The sequence below is a fragment of the Lepidochelys olivacea genome (genome assembly GCF_965140295.1).
Source record: "Lepidochelys olivacea isolate rLepOli2 genome assembly, chromosome: 1".
In the NCBI taxonomy this organism is placed as follows: domain Eukaryota; kingdom Metazoa; phylum Chordata; order Testudines; family Cheloniidae; genus Lepidochelys; species Lepidochelys olivacea.
The window spans coordinates 259187243-259199460 of NC_140411.1; the positions used below are offsets into that span (position 1 = coordinate 259187243).

General features: G+C 51.5%; 1 protein-coding gene and 1 long non-coding RNA gene across 2 annotated transcripts in view; both read left to right on the plus strand.

Annotated features, from left to right (window-relative positions):
* Positions 1-220: 220 nt before the first annotated feature.
* LOC311524184 lies at positions 221-3943 on the plus strand. The gene is made up of 4 exons (XR_014712498.1): positions 221-276; positions 1349-1443; positions 1682-1851; positions 3809-3943. It is a non-coding gene; the product is annotated as an uncharacterized lncRNA (long non-coding RNA).
* A 518-nt stretch (positions 3944-4461) lies between these two features.
* TRIOBP (TRIO and F-actin binding protein) overlaps positions 4462-12218 on the plus strand; it is a 33528-nt gene continuing 25771 nt past the window's right edge. The window contains exons 1-6 of the mRNA XM_084635026.1: positions 4462-4562; positions 5181-5382; positions 5938-6334; positions 7157-7289; positions 8729-9766; positions 10179-10274. Of these exons, the coding sequence (XP_084491152.1) occupies positions 5190-5382; positions 5938-6334; positions 7157-7289; positions 8729-9766; positions 10179-10274 (1857 nt within the window). The 5' untranslated portion in view covers positions 4462-4562; positions 5181-5189. The remainder of the gene's footprint in view (positions 4563-5180; positions 5383-5937; positions 6335-7156; positions 7290-8728; positions 9767-10178; positions 10275-12218) is intronic.

Genomic DNA, 12218 nt, shown 5'->3' on the forward strand with positions numbered 1-12218 from the left:
CAAAACCCGGGCACAGAACAGAAGTCAACTCCTTCCCACCCCAACTTATAACAGCAGCGAATTGGAGGGGGGTTGCACCCCCAAATCTTCCCTCCCCTACCGTTTTGCAGGGAGCCACTAAGGGAGCCGTATCCAAATGAGCTGCCTCCCGGCAGCCAACCAAAAAGGGGCTTCTGGGCGTGGCCTTCCTCTACTTCCCAGGGAAAGTTTACATGCTTTGTTTTTTAAAAAAAGGCAGCGGCCGATGAGCTGGACCCGGGCCTGAGCTGGTGCAAGGTAAGTGAAGTGCCCAGGGGGTGTGGGCAGGGGAAGGTTGGGTTGGACTAGATCCCACTCCTATAGGGTGAGTGTGTTACGCCGTTATGAAGTGATTGTTTCTATTTTCTGCATGAATAGTCACAGCCCTTATCTTGAGCTATTTTTGCTAGTGATCTGCAAGTGCTTCACAAAGCGTGGGTGTCACCCCCCATTTACAGATGGGCAGCCTCGGGCCCAGAGAGATGATTCGTCCCAATCAGCAAAACCCCAGGAAAAAAAATAAGTGTTACCCATGGCCTGGAACTGGGAGTGAATGCCAGTGCTTTTCTCTTACTGCCCTTCCAAACAAACCCTCTCTGCATGGCAATTCTAAAGACAAGGCAGGGTGATTAAACAAGCTGAAAAACATGTCGCGCGAGTTTGAGGAGTCAGCCTGTGGGGCCAAGAAGTGGCTATTGTGTGTGATTTACCTGGCACCTGCAGTGAATTAGTGCAACAGTTACCCTAAGAAAACCGTATCTGATTTTAGTTTGGGTGCTTGGGAGAGAAAATTAAACCTCTGGTCAGCAGCACTGCTCTTAAGTTCTGATGATGAGCAGAGACGCTGCATGATAGCCCCAGGGATCTTCCTCAGCTGGCTGTCTTTGACAGACAGTTTTTGCAGATTTCAGAGTAACAGCGGTGTTAGTCTGTATTCGCAAAAAGAAAAGGAGTACTTGTGGCACCTTAGAGACTAACCAATTTATTTGAGCATAAGCTTTCATGAGCTACAGCTCACTTCATCGGATGCAGTTTTTGCAGAGTAGCAACTGGGTAAGCTGCTCCACAGGAAGAGAGAGTACCCCTGAAGGGGAGGATATATGGCAGCTCTAGTATCCCAGCCCATGCTGAGCTAGGCGGCCTTTGGGAGTAAGGCTCCGAGGATCAGCTTTGGAATTGCACTTTTGGTGCATTGTAGCTAGTAAATATCCCACTGATCTGAATAGATTAGCTCAGGGAAAGGCTAAGCAGGTTTCTAAAGCTCCTAAAGCACTTGCAAATAGTCCTTACGAGCACATGATCACTAAGATCCCTCTTTTGTCTTCTGCAGGAGCCCCAGATCAGGACATCTGCTGGAAGGTATTGAGATATTCCATCCCTTTTAAAGAAGACTCAAATCAGGCCAGTCTGCCAGGAATCACTGAGGTGGTGATGTAGTTTCCCCTCCTAAAAAAGCTCCAGATAAGAACATTCCCTGCCTGCCAACACTGGCATATTGATGGTATTTCTCCTTCTAAGGAACCCAAGATCAAAACATTTCCTACTGGGGCCGTGAACACCAGGCTGTTAATAAAGTTCCTCCTTCTAAATGAGCCCCAGACCTGAATACTTAAGTATTGAAGTGTCTTGTCTCTTGAGCCTTTATTGCTTCTTTTCTTTGCAGTTCCCTCCCTAAGGCAGCACACCTGAGGAAACGTCTTTCCCCTGGCATGGGCTATGTCAGACTTTGTAGAGCATGCCCCTTGTGAGAACTTTGAGGCCAATGTGTTTGCCAAGAGCCGATGCCAGAATTGTTTTCGGGCAGTTGGTGCTCACCACCAGCCCAGCAACCAGGTGAGCTTTTCATGTGACCTGGAGGGCTATGAATATTTCATGAGAGGCTCCATTGTTTTGGGCTGTGACTGCCTGAGTTCAGTGGATGCAAATTCTCAACACTGCCGCCCAATGAGGCTTTTTGGATTTCACTGGGGGGGCTGAAATTTCCTCTGTGCACAGAATCCATCATTTAATTACTCCCTAGTGCTCTGATGAATTCTGAGCCCTTATCAAAGAGGGGACTAGTGCTGTACTACCAGGGAGGGAGGTCTGGAAGTTAGGATTGAGGTGCATTCATTGGCTGTTCTGCGTGAGAAGTCTCAGGGCTGGAATAGCAAGTGGGGGGTGGCAGGTCAGGACTGAGAGGCATCGGTGAATAGTGAGTATGGGGGAAAGGTGGGACTGGAATAGCAGAGCCGATACAGATCAGGATGGAGATGTAGGCTTAAAGCTATGCGTGTGTAATAGTGGGGGGTGCTACCGTATGTTTAAAATTTTCCTTTTGAGGAAAGCCATTGGTGCAGGATGGGGAAAGGATACAGAGCCTTTCACCTTGTCACTGCTTGAAGCAGCCCGAGTTAGTAGAGACTGAAGGTCTGATGGCCTCTGGCACCCACATCACAACTGACCCTGATTGGTCCCCTTGCTGATAGTCTCAGCAGAGAAGCCAAGGTCTGAACAGACCATGGAGACCAAACTCTCCTTCATCCCCAGGGCAGGGCGAGGTGCATTAGTGAGGACTGGTGCCAGTGAGGCTCACACTGCAGCTGTCCCTGCTGTACATGTCTGAGGGACAGAAGACTTTGGTCTCCCAGGCTGTTGATCAGACACATTTCATCAGTGCCAAACTCACTTTAGAAATGCACTGTGGGCCAGGTGTGTCACCTGTCTGCTCCCTGCCCTGCTGCTAGTGGGAGAGCGTGATGCCCCATCCCAGCATGGGGTGCCAGCTGGTTTCATGTTCACAGAGGGCTTCGTGTTGTTCATTGTTCTCTGGGAGTGATCAGCCCAGGATTATGAAATAGTAATGAGGCTCCTACTCTCTCTGGCTCTGGGCCTCTAGAGTTACCGCTCCCTTGCCTGCGATCTGCTCAGAGCTGTCTCCTCTGAGCGAATCCCAGCGAGGGCGACACAATGGAGGGAAAGCTGCGCTGACAGCCAGGCTGCTTGGAACCTTCCCCCTCGCTGCTCCTATGCTGGGAAGGTAACTGGGCTTGGGAGAAGGGAGAGGCCAGCACCCTGGGGAAATGCCAGAGCCCTTATAGAGCGGGAGAGGGAGGGGCGTTGGCTCCAGTCCTCCCTTCGGACTACACCCTCCTCCCCCCGGAAAGCCTTTGCCCTGCACTATGACACATGGAGCCTTGGCAAAAATCCTCCAGAGGCTGGGGAATGCAGGTGATGAACAGCTCCCACCAGTCGGGGCATCAGTTCTCGTGTGATGGGCAGTGTCTGACCTCCTGAGCAAAGCCAGACTCTGGCATTTCCCACTTGTTTGGTGAGCCTGGCAGGTGACAGCTGTAACAGAGGGCACTTATCTGATCAAGTTAAGTCCTGGGGCTCTCCTGGGAAGGTTTCCCCTTCCTCCTCCTGGCCTGACACCCCAGATATCCCTCTCCTCCACCATGTCCTTCAAGTGTTCGCTTGGATTCAGTGCCCCATCCCTCTTTTCCCTCACTCGATCTCTGTCTTGGGGTGACTGGATCCCTAGGAGATGGAAGGTAACTGCTCCAGCATCCAACAGGGCCTTGCTAGGCCTCTCTCTGGACTGCTGAGGAATGAGAAGAATAGCTTGAATGTGAGAGATCACGGAACAGTGAGGGGATCCAGCACTCCTGGAAGCAGGCTGGTGTTAGGGAGATGCCCTGAGAGACAGGGTAGGAATGAAAGGAAGGAGGATGAGACTGATAAGAAAGGCAACCTCCCCACTAGCCCTTGGAACGGTGGAGTCACCAGTACCTCCCCTTCCTCCCTGCAGGTGCCAGAGGAACATACTGTGGAGGCCCCACACAGTGGTGCCACCAGTGGGCCAGACCCAGGTGGACTTTGGGACCCCGTGTGCATCTTAGCTCCCCAGTGTGAGTTGTATGTGTGTGCGGGCTTCGACGAGGGGACTGAGGGGTGAGTATTGAACTGTGGGAGGGGAAGCACTTCGCTGACAGGGATCCCTGCTAGGTAAATAATATGGGGAGGGGAGGGGTAGGGTAGATGTTATCCCATGATAGGAGAAGGTAGGTAGGTGTCTTACCGTTGATCCCTGCTTGTCGTGCAAGGGGCAGATGGGGCAAACTCTGAAAACCCACCATCACCAGTGGCACTAGCCAGGCTCCTCACTGGCAGACTCAGTAGAGGCCAAGGGCTGAATGGGCCATGGAGACTGGACTCCCCTCTTCCTCAGCCTCTCCAGAGCCGGTCTGTGGCCCACTGGCAGAGTGCGACATGTGGGGAGCCCTTGCTGACACTGTCCAGCCTGGCCCGCTCTGGGGATTGAGGAGTTGGGTCTCTAGGGCTGTTTAATCTGGGCCGTTCCAGCAGAGCCGCGCTCACGCAGCTTTCCATGCCTGCCCGCGGTAACACGTTCAGCTGAACAATCACCACCAGCTGTTTGTGTTTCCCTGCCTCACAGCTGGCAGGAGAGCTTGGTGTGCAGCCGAGCCCAGGACAAGCACGGAGAAACCAGCCCCAGTTCTGATATCTGCACCGACCCCGGAACCAGCGCCACGCTCTCTGGGGTGAGATGGGGTCGTCTTGTCTTTTGGATTGGGCTGTTTGATTCCCCCTATGCCTTAACCCCTCAGACCACTTTCCCTGGGCTCCTGAGATGAGCAGAACCCAAAAGATAAAGGGTAAATAGGCCCGTATTGAGATATTCTGGGGAACTGCAGAGTGCTGGGTAATTGGGTGTGGGGAGGATAGATGTTGATGTCATAGGCACAATCCCAAGGGACCTTTAATACCCACAAAGTAAACTCCCCTAAAGAGCACATCAGCTAATGCTGGGAGTCCACATTTATTCTCAGTGCTCAGACCATTCCCCACAGCACCCCCTATTGGCTAAGGCTGAGACAGGAATAACTGATTGTTCCCCCAAGCCAGTATTCCTACACCATTCCCTATCATGCTTGCTGAAGATAGAGGTTGGCCGTGGAGTAACGATGCACTCGCAATAGCTAGCATGTCTGTACTACTCCCTGCAGTGCCTCCTACTGGAAGAGCCTGGGATTGAAGTGGCTGTGAGCTCCACACAGCACGTGTAGCTGCATCATTCCCCATAGCACCTCCAGCCAGAAGAGTCTGGGACAGTAGCTTTCTGCATCCTTTGTACCGACGTGGTCTGTTTCATTCCTCAGGACTGTGAAATGACCAGGCTGCTGGACAGCATTTTGGGATTGGGCAAACAAGACATGATGAACTACACTGGCCAGAGGAAAGAGGTGCAGATTGGAGCCCTGCAGTCAGACAGACCCAGGTGGGGTCAGACCATATCCTGTGGATCCTGGGGGAGAACAGAGTCCCAGAGCTTCATGAAAGAAATCTCCCCTCGGAAAGCAGGTTTGGTTTTCTCCTGCCGTAGACCATAGTTCAGGATATAGGTGGCTCGTTCTCCATGTGGGGTTAGTCTTGGAGTCTCTGGATCAAGGCTCTATTTAGATTGTAACCTCTTTGGGGCAGGGATTGTCTCTTACTCTGTACAATGCCTGGCAGAATGGGGTCCAGTCTCAGCTGGTCCTTAGGCACTACTGTATTAAACATGATAAATAGTAACAATAGAGCCCAGGGTCTGTGCAGTTTTGCTCCAGTGTCCCTGTGCTTCTCAGCCTCGCCTGCAGTTCTCAACCCAATGTCTGTGCAGTTCTGGTTTTGAAGTCTTTGTGGTTCTTGGTGTCCAAGTGCTCCTAGCCTGGCACCTGCAGTTCTGAACGCAGTGTCTGCAGGGTACTAGGTCTTGTCCATGTTGTTCTGGATTGTCTCTGGCTCTTATCCCAATATCCACTTTGTATCAGATCTAACCCACTGCTGGTTTTGGCCACGCTGCTCCTGTGTGAGGGAGGGGATGTATCTGCCTCTTGGAGATTCCCTAACCTCAATCTTCTGTTTCCCTCCCAGAATCCAGTCCTGGGAGGCAGAGCGCTGGAGATGGCTGGGGAAAGCATCAGATGGAGAGCGGTTATTTCTCTCTGGAACGCCGGAAATCTGACCCCACCTGGGTCTCCTCCCCGCCACGAGCCAGCCATGGTGCTTTGCCCGTGCTCAGTGACCCGATAAGGACTGGCAGGCGTCTCACTTCCTCCGTCAGCTCATTGGACTCTGACCTACCTGGGTACACGAGGGGCGGTGGCGAGGAGCGACATGGCCTGGTGCGGCAGGAATACATGGTGTTGGCTGATCTGCCCAAGCCCAAGCGGATCAGTCACAGGGAGGCATTTGACCAGGAACGCAGCAGCTCCCGCACTCGGAGCCCAGGCCGGGCAGAGGTGGAGCGGATCTTTGGATACGAGCGCAGGTGAAACAAGGAGCGGGGGGGGGTGTGTGTGTGTGTTGTGTGTCGTTTTAACAGGTGAGCTGTCCCAGGGTTGGTATCACCGAAAGCCTGATTTTTGGAGGTACGTGAGCGCCCACTGCTCTGCTGAGTGCCTGCAAGTCAGCCTCTCCCATTGGTGCTCACATTGAGTTTAAACATGGCTCTCTAACTCAGTTTAAAGACTAGTGTAGACGGGGCTGGAGGCAGGGCCTCCATCCCTCTGTGCGGGGCCTCCTGGGAACTTCCAAATCTGAGTGTTAAAGTTATAGTGTCCATAGCTGGCAGGGTGAGGATGTGGGGAGAGGAAATGGAGGGAAGAGCAAGTCTAAGGTGTTAGAGTTTAGATGGGGAGGAGAGATGACGGTGGATAAAGAGCACGAGTGGAAGTAAAAACAGAGTGGGCAGTCTCGTGGTTGGGGTGGGAAATAGGAGGGGTAGATGGGGTGTGGAAAGCATTATTGGGGTGCAGAACATGAGGGGGAAAGGAGCCATGAGGGGGAGTGGAGAGCATGCCTAGGGATCATTGGGAAGATAGGGAGTGTATTGGGTCTGAGGAGATGCAGGTAATTGAGGAGTGCAGAGCATGTGAGGGATGGTTGATGTAGAAGAGAGCTCAGAATGGGAGGCAGATATGGGCACAGACAGAGCAGTTCATGTTAGACTCTGATGAAGCTGGGAACCCAAACTCAGAAATATGGTATCACACTCTCTGTCCTACTGTGGCTTGTGAAGGCTAGGGCTGGTGAGGACTCTTGAAGCCCAGACAGAAGAGCACCTGTGATTGTCTTTGTGTGTGGTTGTTAGGAAGTCTGAGACGCTGGAGGCGTTCCAGGCCCTGGAGGAGGGCCTCCTGGACCGGCTAGATGGCAAGACCCCACTGCTGGCCAAAGAAGGCCGATTAGGCAGGAGGCAGTCCAGCCCCAGCCTGTACAGAGAGGTGAGTTGCTGGACTCATCACCAGCCCCTTCCTTAGCCAGATAGCAGTAGACACAGCCCAGCCCTGGCTTCCTTTCAGCAAACATCTTCTCAAGCTGTGTCTTGTCCCCATCATCTTTTCTGTTCTCTCTGTGTGCCACACAACTCTGTCTTCTTCTCTTATTATCACCTCCACTCTTCCCTTTCCACTTGATTCCCAGATCCTTCTCTCTCCCCATCCCCTTTCTCTGTGTGTGCCCCACTTCTGCCCCTATTGCAAAATTAGACCACTGCTCCTTCACTGGTTGGGTGAGAGGGGCCACTTCTTTACGCGTGGGAGAGGCTGCTCTGCTTGTGTGCAGTTGCATGTGCACTCCACTGCCCCCTATTGGAGCTTAAGACATGTTGATGTTTGAAAATTCTCTCTGGGGGCGGAGCTAAGTGCTGCAGGTATGTCTGTGCATTACTGCCCCCTACTGTAATACAAAAACAACGAGGAGTCCGGTGGCACCTTAAAGACTAACAGATTTATTTGGGCATAAGCTTTCATGTGTAAAAAACCGACTTCTTCAGATGCATGGAGTGACAATTACAGATACAAGGCATAAATATATATTGGCACATGAAGAGAAGGGAGTTACCTTACAAGTGGAGAACCAATAATGAAGCCCAATTCAGTCAGGGTGGATGTAGTCCACTCCCAGTAATTGAGGAGGAGGTGTCAATACCAATAGAGGGAAAATTGCTTTTGTAGTGAGCCAGCCACTCCCAGTCCCTATTCAAGCCCAAACTGATGGTGTTAAGTTTGCAAATGAATTGTAGCTCTGCAGTTTCTCTTTGAAGTCTGTTTTTTGAAGTTTTTTTTTTTTCTTGAAGAATGGCTACTTTTTAAATCTGGTATTGAATGTCCAGGGAGATTGAAGTTTTCTCCTACTGGCTTTTGTATGTTACCATTCCTGATGTCTGATTTGTGTCCCTGTATCCTTTTACGTAGCAAAAAGTATAATACAATACTGTAATACAATGGCCCTGCTGACATACAGTAGTGCCCCTTCCTTTGTAGGCCATCAGTAACAAGATCCAAGGGCTGGAAGTTGAAGGTAGACAAATTCAGACTGGAAATAGCATGTAAATTTTTAACAGTGAAGGTAATTAACCACTGGGACAATTTGCCATGGGCTGTGGTGGATTCTCCATCACTGGCAATTTTAAAATCAAGATTGGATGTTTTTCTACAAGATCTGCTCTAGTTCATAAACGAATCCTTTGGGGAAGATCTATGGCCCATGTTATGCAGGAGGTCAGACTAGGTTATTATATAGTGGTTCCTTCTAGCCTTGGAATCTATGAACCGAATGGTCTCCATGTGCTAATTGCCTCTTTCTCCGAATGTGCATGAGCGATGTGGACAAGCTCGTTAGAGAACTCATTCCTTTATCCTTCCTCTGATCTCATCCCTAGGGGAACAAGAGGCTCCCACAGCAGCTGGAGCAGCGTGACAGAGGCAGAGGAGAAGCCCTGCGCTCAGTGAGCCTGGCTTGGCGATCAGAGAGAGACTGGAGGAGCCGAGTGGAATCCATGTGCCACATGAGTACAGATAAGTGCCTGGATAGAGAAAGGGTGCCTCTTCAGCCCTCAAATCCTGAAAAATACACAGATAGTAACTGGAAAAGCCAGAGGGATTCCCTGCACCCCACAAACTCCGGGAAGAGTTCAGATAACAGTTGGACTGGCCGAGGGGGGCACCTGTGCTTCGTGAGTCTTGGGAAGCACACAGAGAGCAACTGGAAGAGCCCAAGGGAGACCCACCCTCTGAGTCCAGTGACAAGGACTGAGAGAAAGGGGAAAGGTGCAAAAGAGCCCCTGCACCCTATGAGTGCTGGAAAACACATGAGTGAACGACAGAGCCTAGAGAAGAAACGCCACCCTGTGAGTCTGGGGAAATGCACAGAGCGTGATCAGAAGGGCCACGGCAAATCACTGCGCCCCGTGAGTCCAGCCGGGAAGCCAGAGAGGGACTGGAGGAGCCAGGCAGAGACCCTGCGCCCCAGGAGTCCAACTAGGCAGCCGGAGAGGGACTGGAGGAGCCAGGCAGAGACCATGAGTCCAGCCAGGAAGCTGGAGAGGGACTGGAGGAACCGGGCAGAGACCCTGCGTCCCAGGAGTCCAACTAGGCAGCCGGAGAGGGACTGGAGGAGCCGGGCAGAGACCCTGCCCCCCAGGAGTCAAACTCAAAGATCAGAAAACAACTGGAAGACCCAAGAGGAGTGTTTGTGCCACATGAATCCAATGCAACAGCTAGAAAGGGACTGGAGAAGCCAAGGAGAATGTCTGTACTCAGTGAGCTCAGGGCACCAACCAGAGACCATGAGGAAAAGCTCTGTGAGTCCAAGTCAAAGGTCAGAGAGTGACTGGAAGAGCCATGAGCGGTCCCTAGACTTAAGCTCAGAGAAGCAATTGGAGAATGACAGGGGCAAAGAGGAGACCCTCTTGCATCAAGTGAGTAGATCTATGGAGGAGTGAGAGTCCTGAGGGAACCTGTGGCTGATGGGAATCCCTCCCCCAGCAGATCCAAACCCTGGCAATCAATCCTCAGTTTCCACAGAGCTGGAGAATCCCATTCTTTGCAGCCCCACCCAATGAATAGCACAGAGGTTGGCTTCTCCTCTGGTGTTCAGCTCTGTCCCATTCCTTGTGATGCCTCCTGCTGGCCAGGACAGAAATAGAGCTCTGCCCCTGCATTTTACCCTTTCCCCTGGTGTCCCCTATTGGCCTGAATGAAGAGTGCTTTGTCCTCAGCACTCTGGGGATGAATTTCTGCAGGAGTATGCTGGGAGATGGGCACATGCTTATGGAGAGCGTGGGAGAGGGCAGAATCCTAGGGCTTAGATCCTGATTTCTCTCCCTGTAGTCCCAGCTAGATCGAGGCACACCCCAACCCCTCAACAATGCCAGCTCCATGGGAAGCCAAGATCTTTATTTGAACACTAACGGGCAACGCAAAAAGGTACTCCAGAAACTGGGGAGGAAGGGGGCACTGGGGCGGGGGAGAGCGTGGTATATGTGCGTGTGCATGAGGGAACCTGTCAGAAGCTCCCAGAGGGAGTAGGATGACAGGGAATTGGCTGGGTCATTCTCTGTGACAAAGGCTGTTGGCCTCTCATGCAGGTGCTGTCTCAGCATGCAGCACCTCTCTCTCTCTCTGACACCATGGCTGAGCGAGTCTCTGCTTGAAAGGCAGCTGTGAGGCACTGAATTGCTGTTTTTTGTGAGAGGTGGGTAAATGTATTTGCAATTGCACCTCCCCCTCCCAATCCATTTCCCATGCTTGTTAGCACATTATACACACTAATTCTTCCAATACCTCTCCATTAGGCAGGAAAACATTACTCCCCCTATTTCACAGGTGGGGAAACTGAGGCCCAGAGAGGCAAAGCGATGTGCCCAAGGCCACAGTGAGAGTTGGTGGCATAACTGGGTTTAAAATGCGAGAGTTTCTGGCTCCCAGTGTTGAGCTCAGCCCAACCTCTCTCTCTCTTTGTCATATCCTATGATAAGATGTAGTGACTATTGCATATGGATAAGAGGAGGGGCTTATTTTACAAATAGAATCAAAAGTGAGTGATTGTGCCGGTGCTCTTGTGATTTAGAAATGATCTCCCAAGTGAATTTGATGCTGATGAAAGGTACCAGCCTATCTGATAATTCTGGAGCCTGAATCTTCTGTTGAACCCAGGTCATGTGCTGTCTTCCCGGCCCCCCCTCCCGCAGTGTGCCTTAGCCCTCCCCTGGAAAGATCTCCTCATAGAGAGGGGAGTTGTCTCCATGCCCCATTCACACTTCTGCTGAGAATGCCAAGGAGGGGGCCAATGCAGGAGCATCATGAGGGTACATTTGTTGGGGGATGTGGGCATCGCTCTGAACTGTGACTTATCAACTCATTTCCCGTGAAGCATCAGACAGCTGTCAGATGCGAATGCCTTGCACTCAGTGTCCCCCAAGGTTGGATTTGAATGGGTGACCCGCATGCCATTCACAATCCCCTGAGCCATGAAACTCTTGATCTAGAATTGAAAGACTCTGTATCCCACCCCCCATCTCTGAACCAGCCACCCTGTACAGGGAGGTTGTGTGTGTCCCTCTTCTGAAGTTTGTATTGTTTGTGCTAACAACACTGAAGTTGCTTCTGGCTTGTTTTCCCCTCCTTTGTAGGGGGCATCTTCTCAGTGCTGAGGTGTCTTGGAGCCCTGGCCATATGAGAGAACTGGCTCCAGCTAAACAGCAGCAAGGGTTCAAATCTTTCCTCCTTCCTTCCCCCATCCTGCCCTTCACCTCCCCCACAGGGGCTATTAAAATGCAAATACTCTTGAGTATCAGGCTGTCACTTGGTGGGAGGCCCAGCACTCTCTCCTCCCCTTCCTGGAGCTCCTATTGCTTACTTTCCTCACTTCTGTGCAGCTGAAAGCAAACTGGGCCCTGAGGGAAGGTGCCCTTTTCTCCTTGGCATTTGTTCTTTCTTAGTGCCCTCCTCTCTTGGCCAGGCTGGTGAACACAGAAAGAGGGAAGTGGAGGGCCACAAGGGTTACACATCTCTAAGTGTTTTCTATAGTACCTGTCACCATAGTATCTGTAAAAAGAAAAGGAGGACTTGTGGCATTGCGAATACAGACTAACACGGCTGCTACTCTGAAACCTGTCATAGTATCTGTGTGCTACACCCCCATTAATGCATTTAGCCTCACAACACCTCTGTGAGCTGGGGAAAGGTTATTAGCTCCATTCTACAGATATGGCAGCTGTGGTACAGAGAGATTGAATGACCTACAGAAAGTCCAGTAGGAAGCCTGTGATAGAGATGAGAATTTGACTCAGACCTCCTGAGGCTCAGTCCAATGCTTGCTTTAACCACAGGACTACCCTTCCTTCTTACACTTCACCCTGACCCCAACAT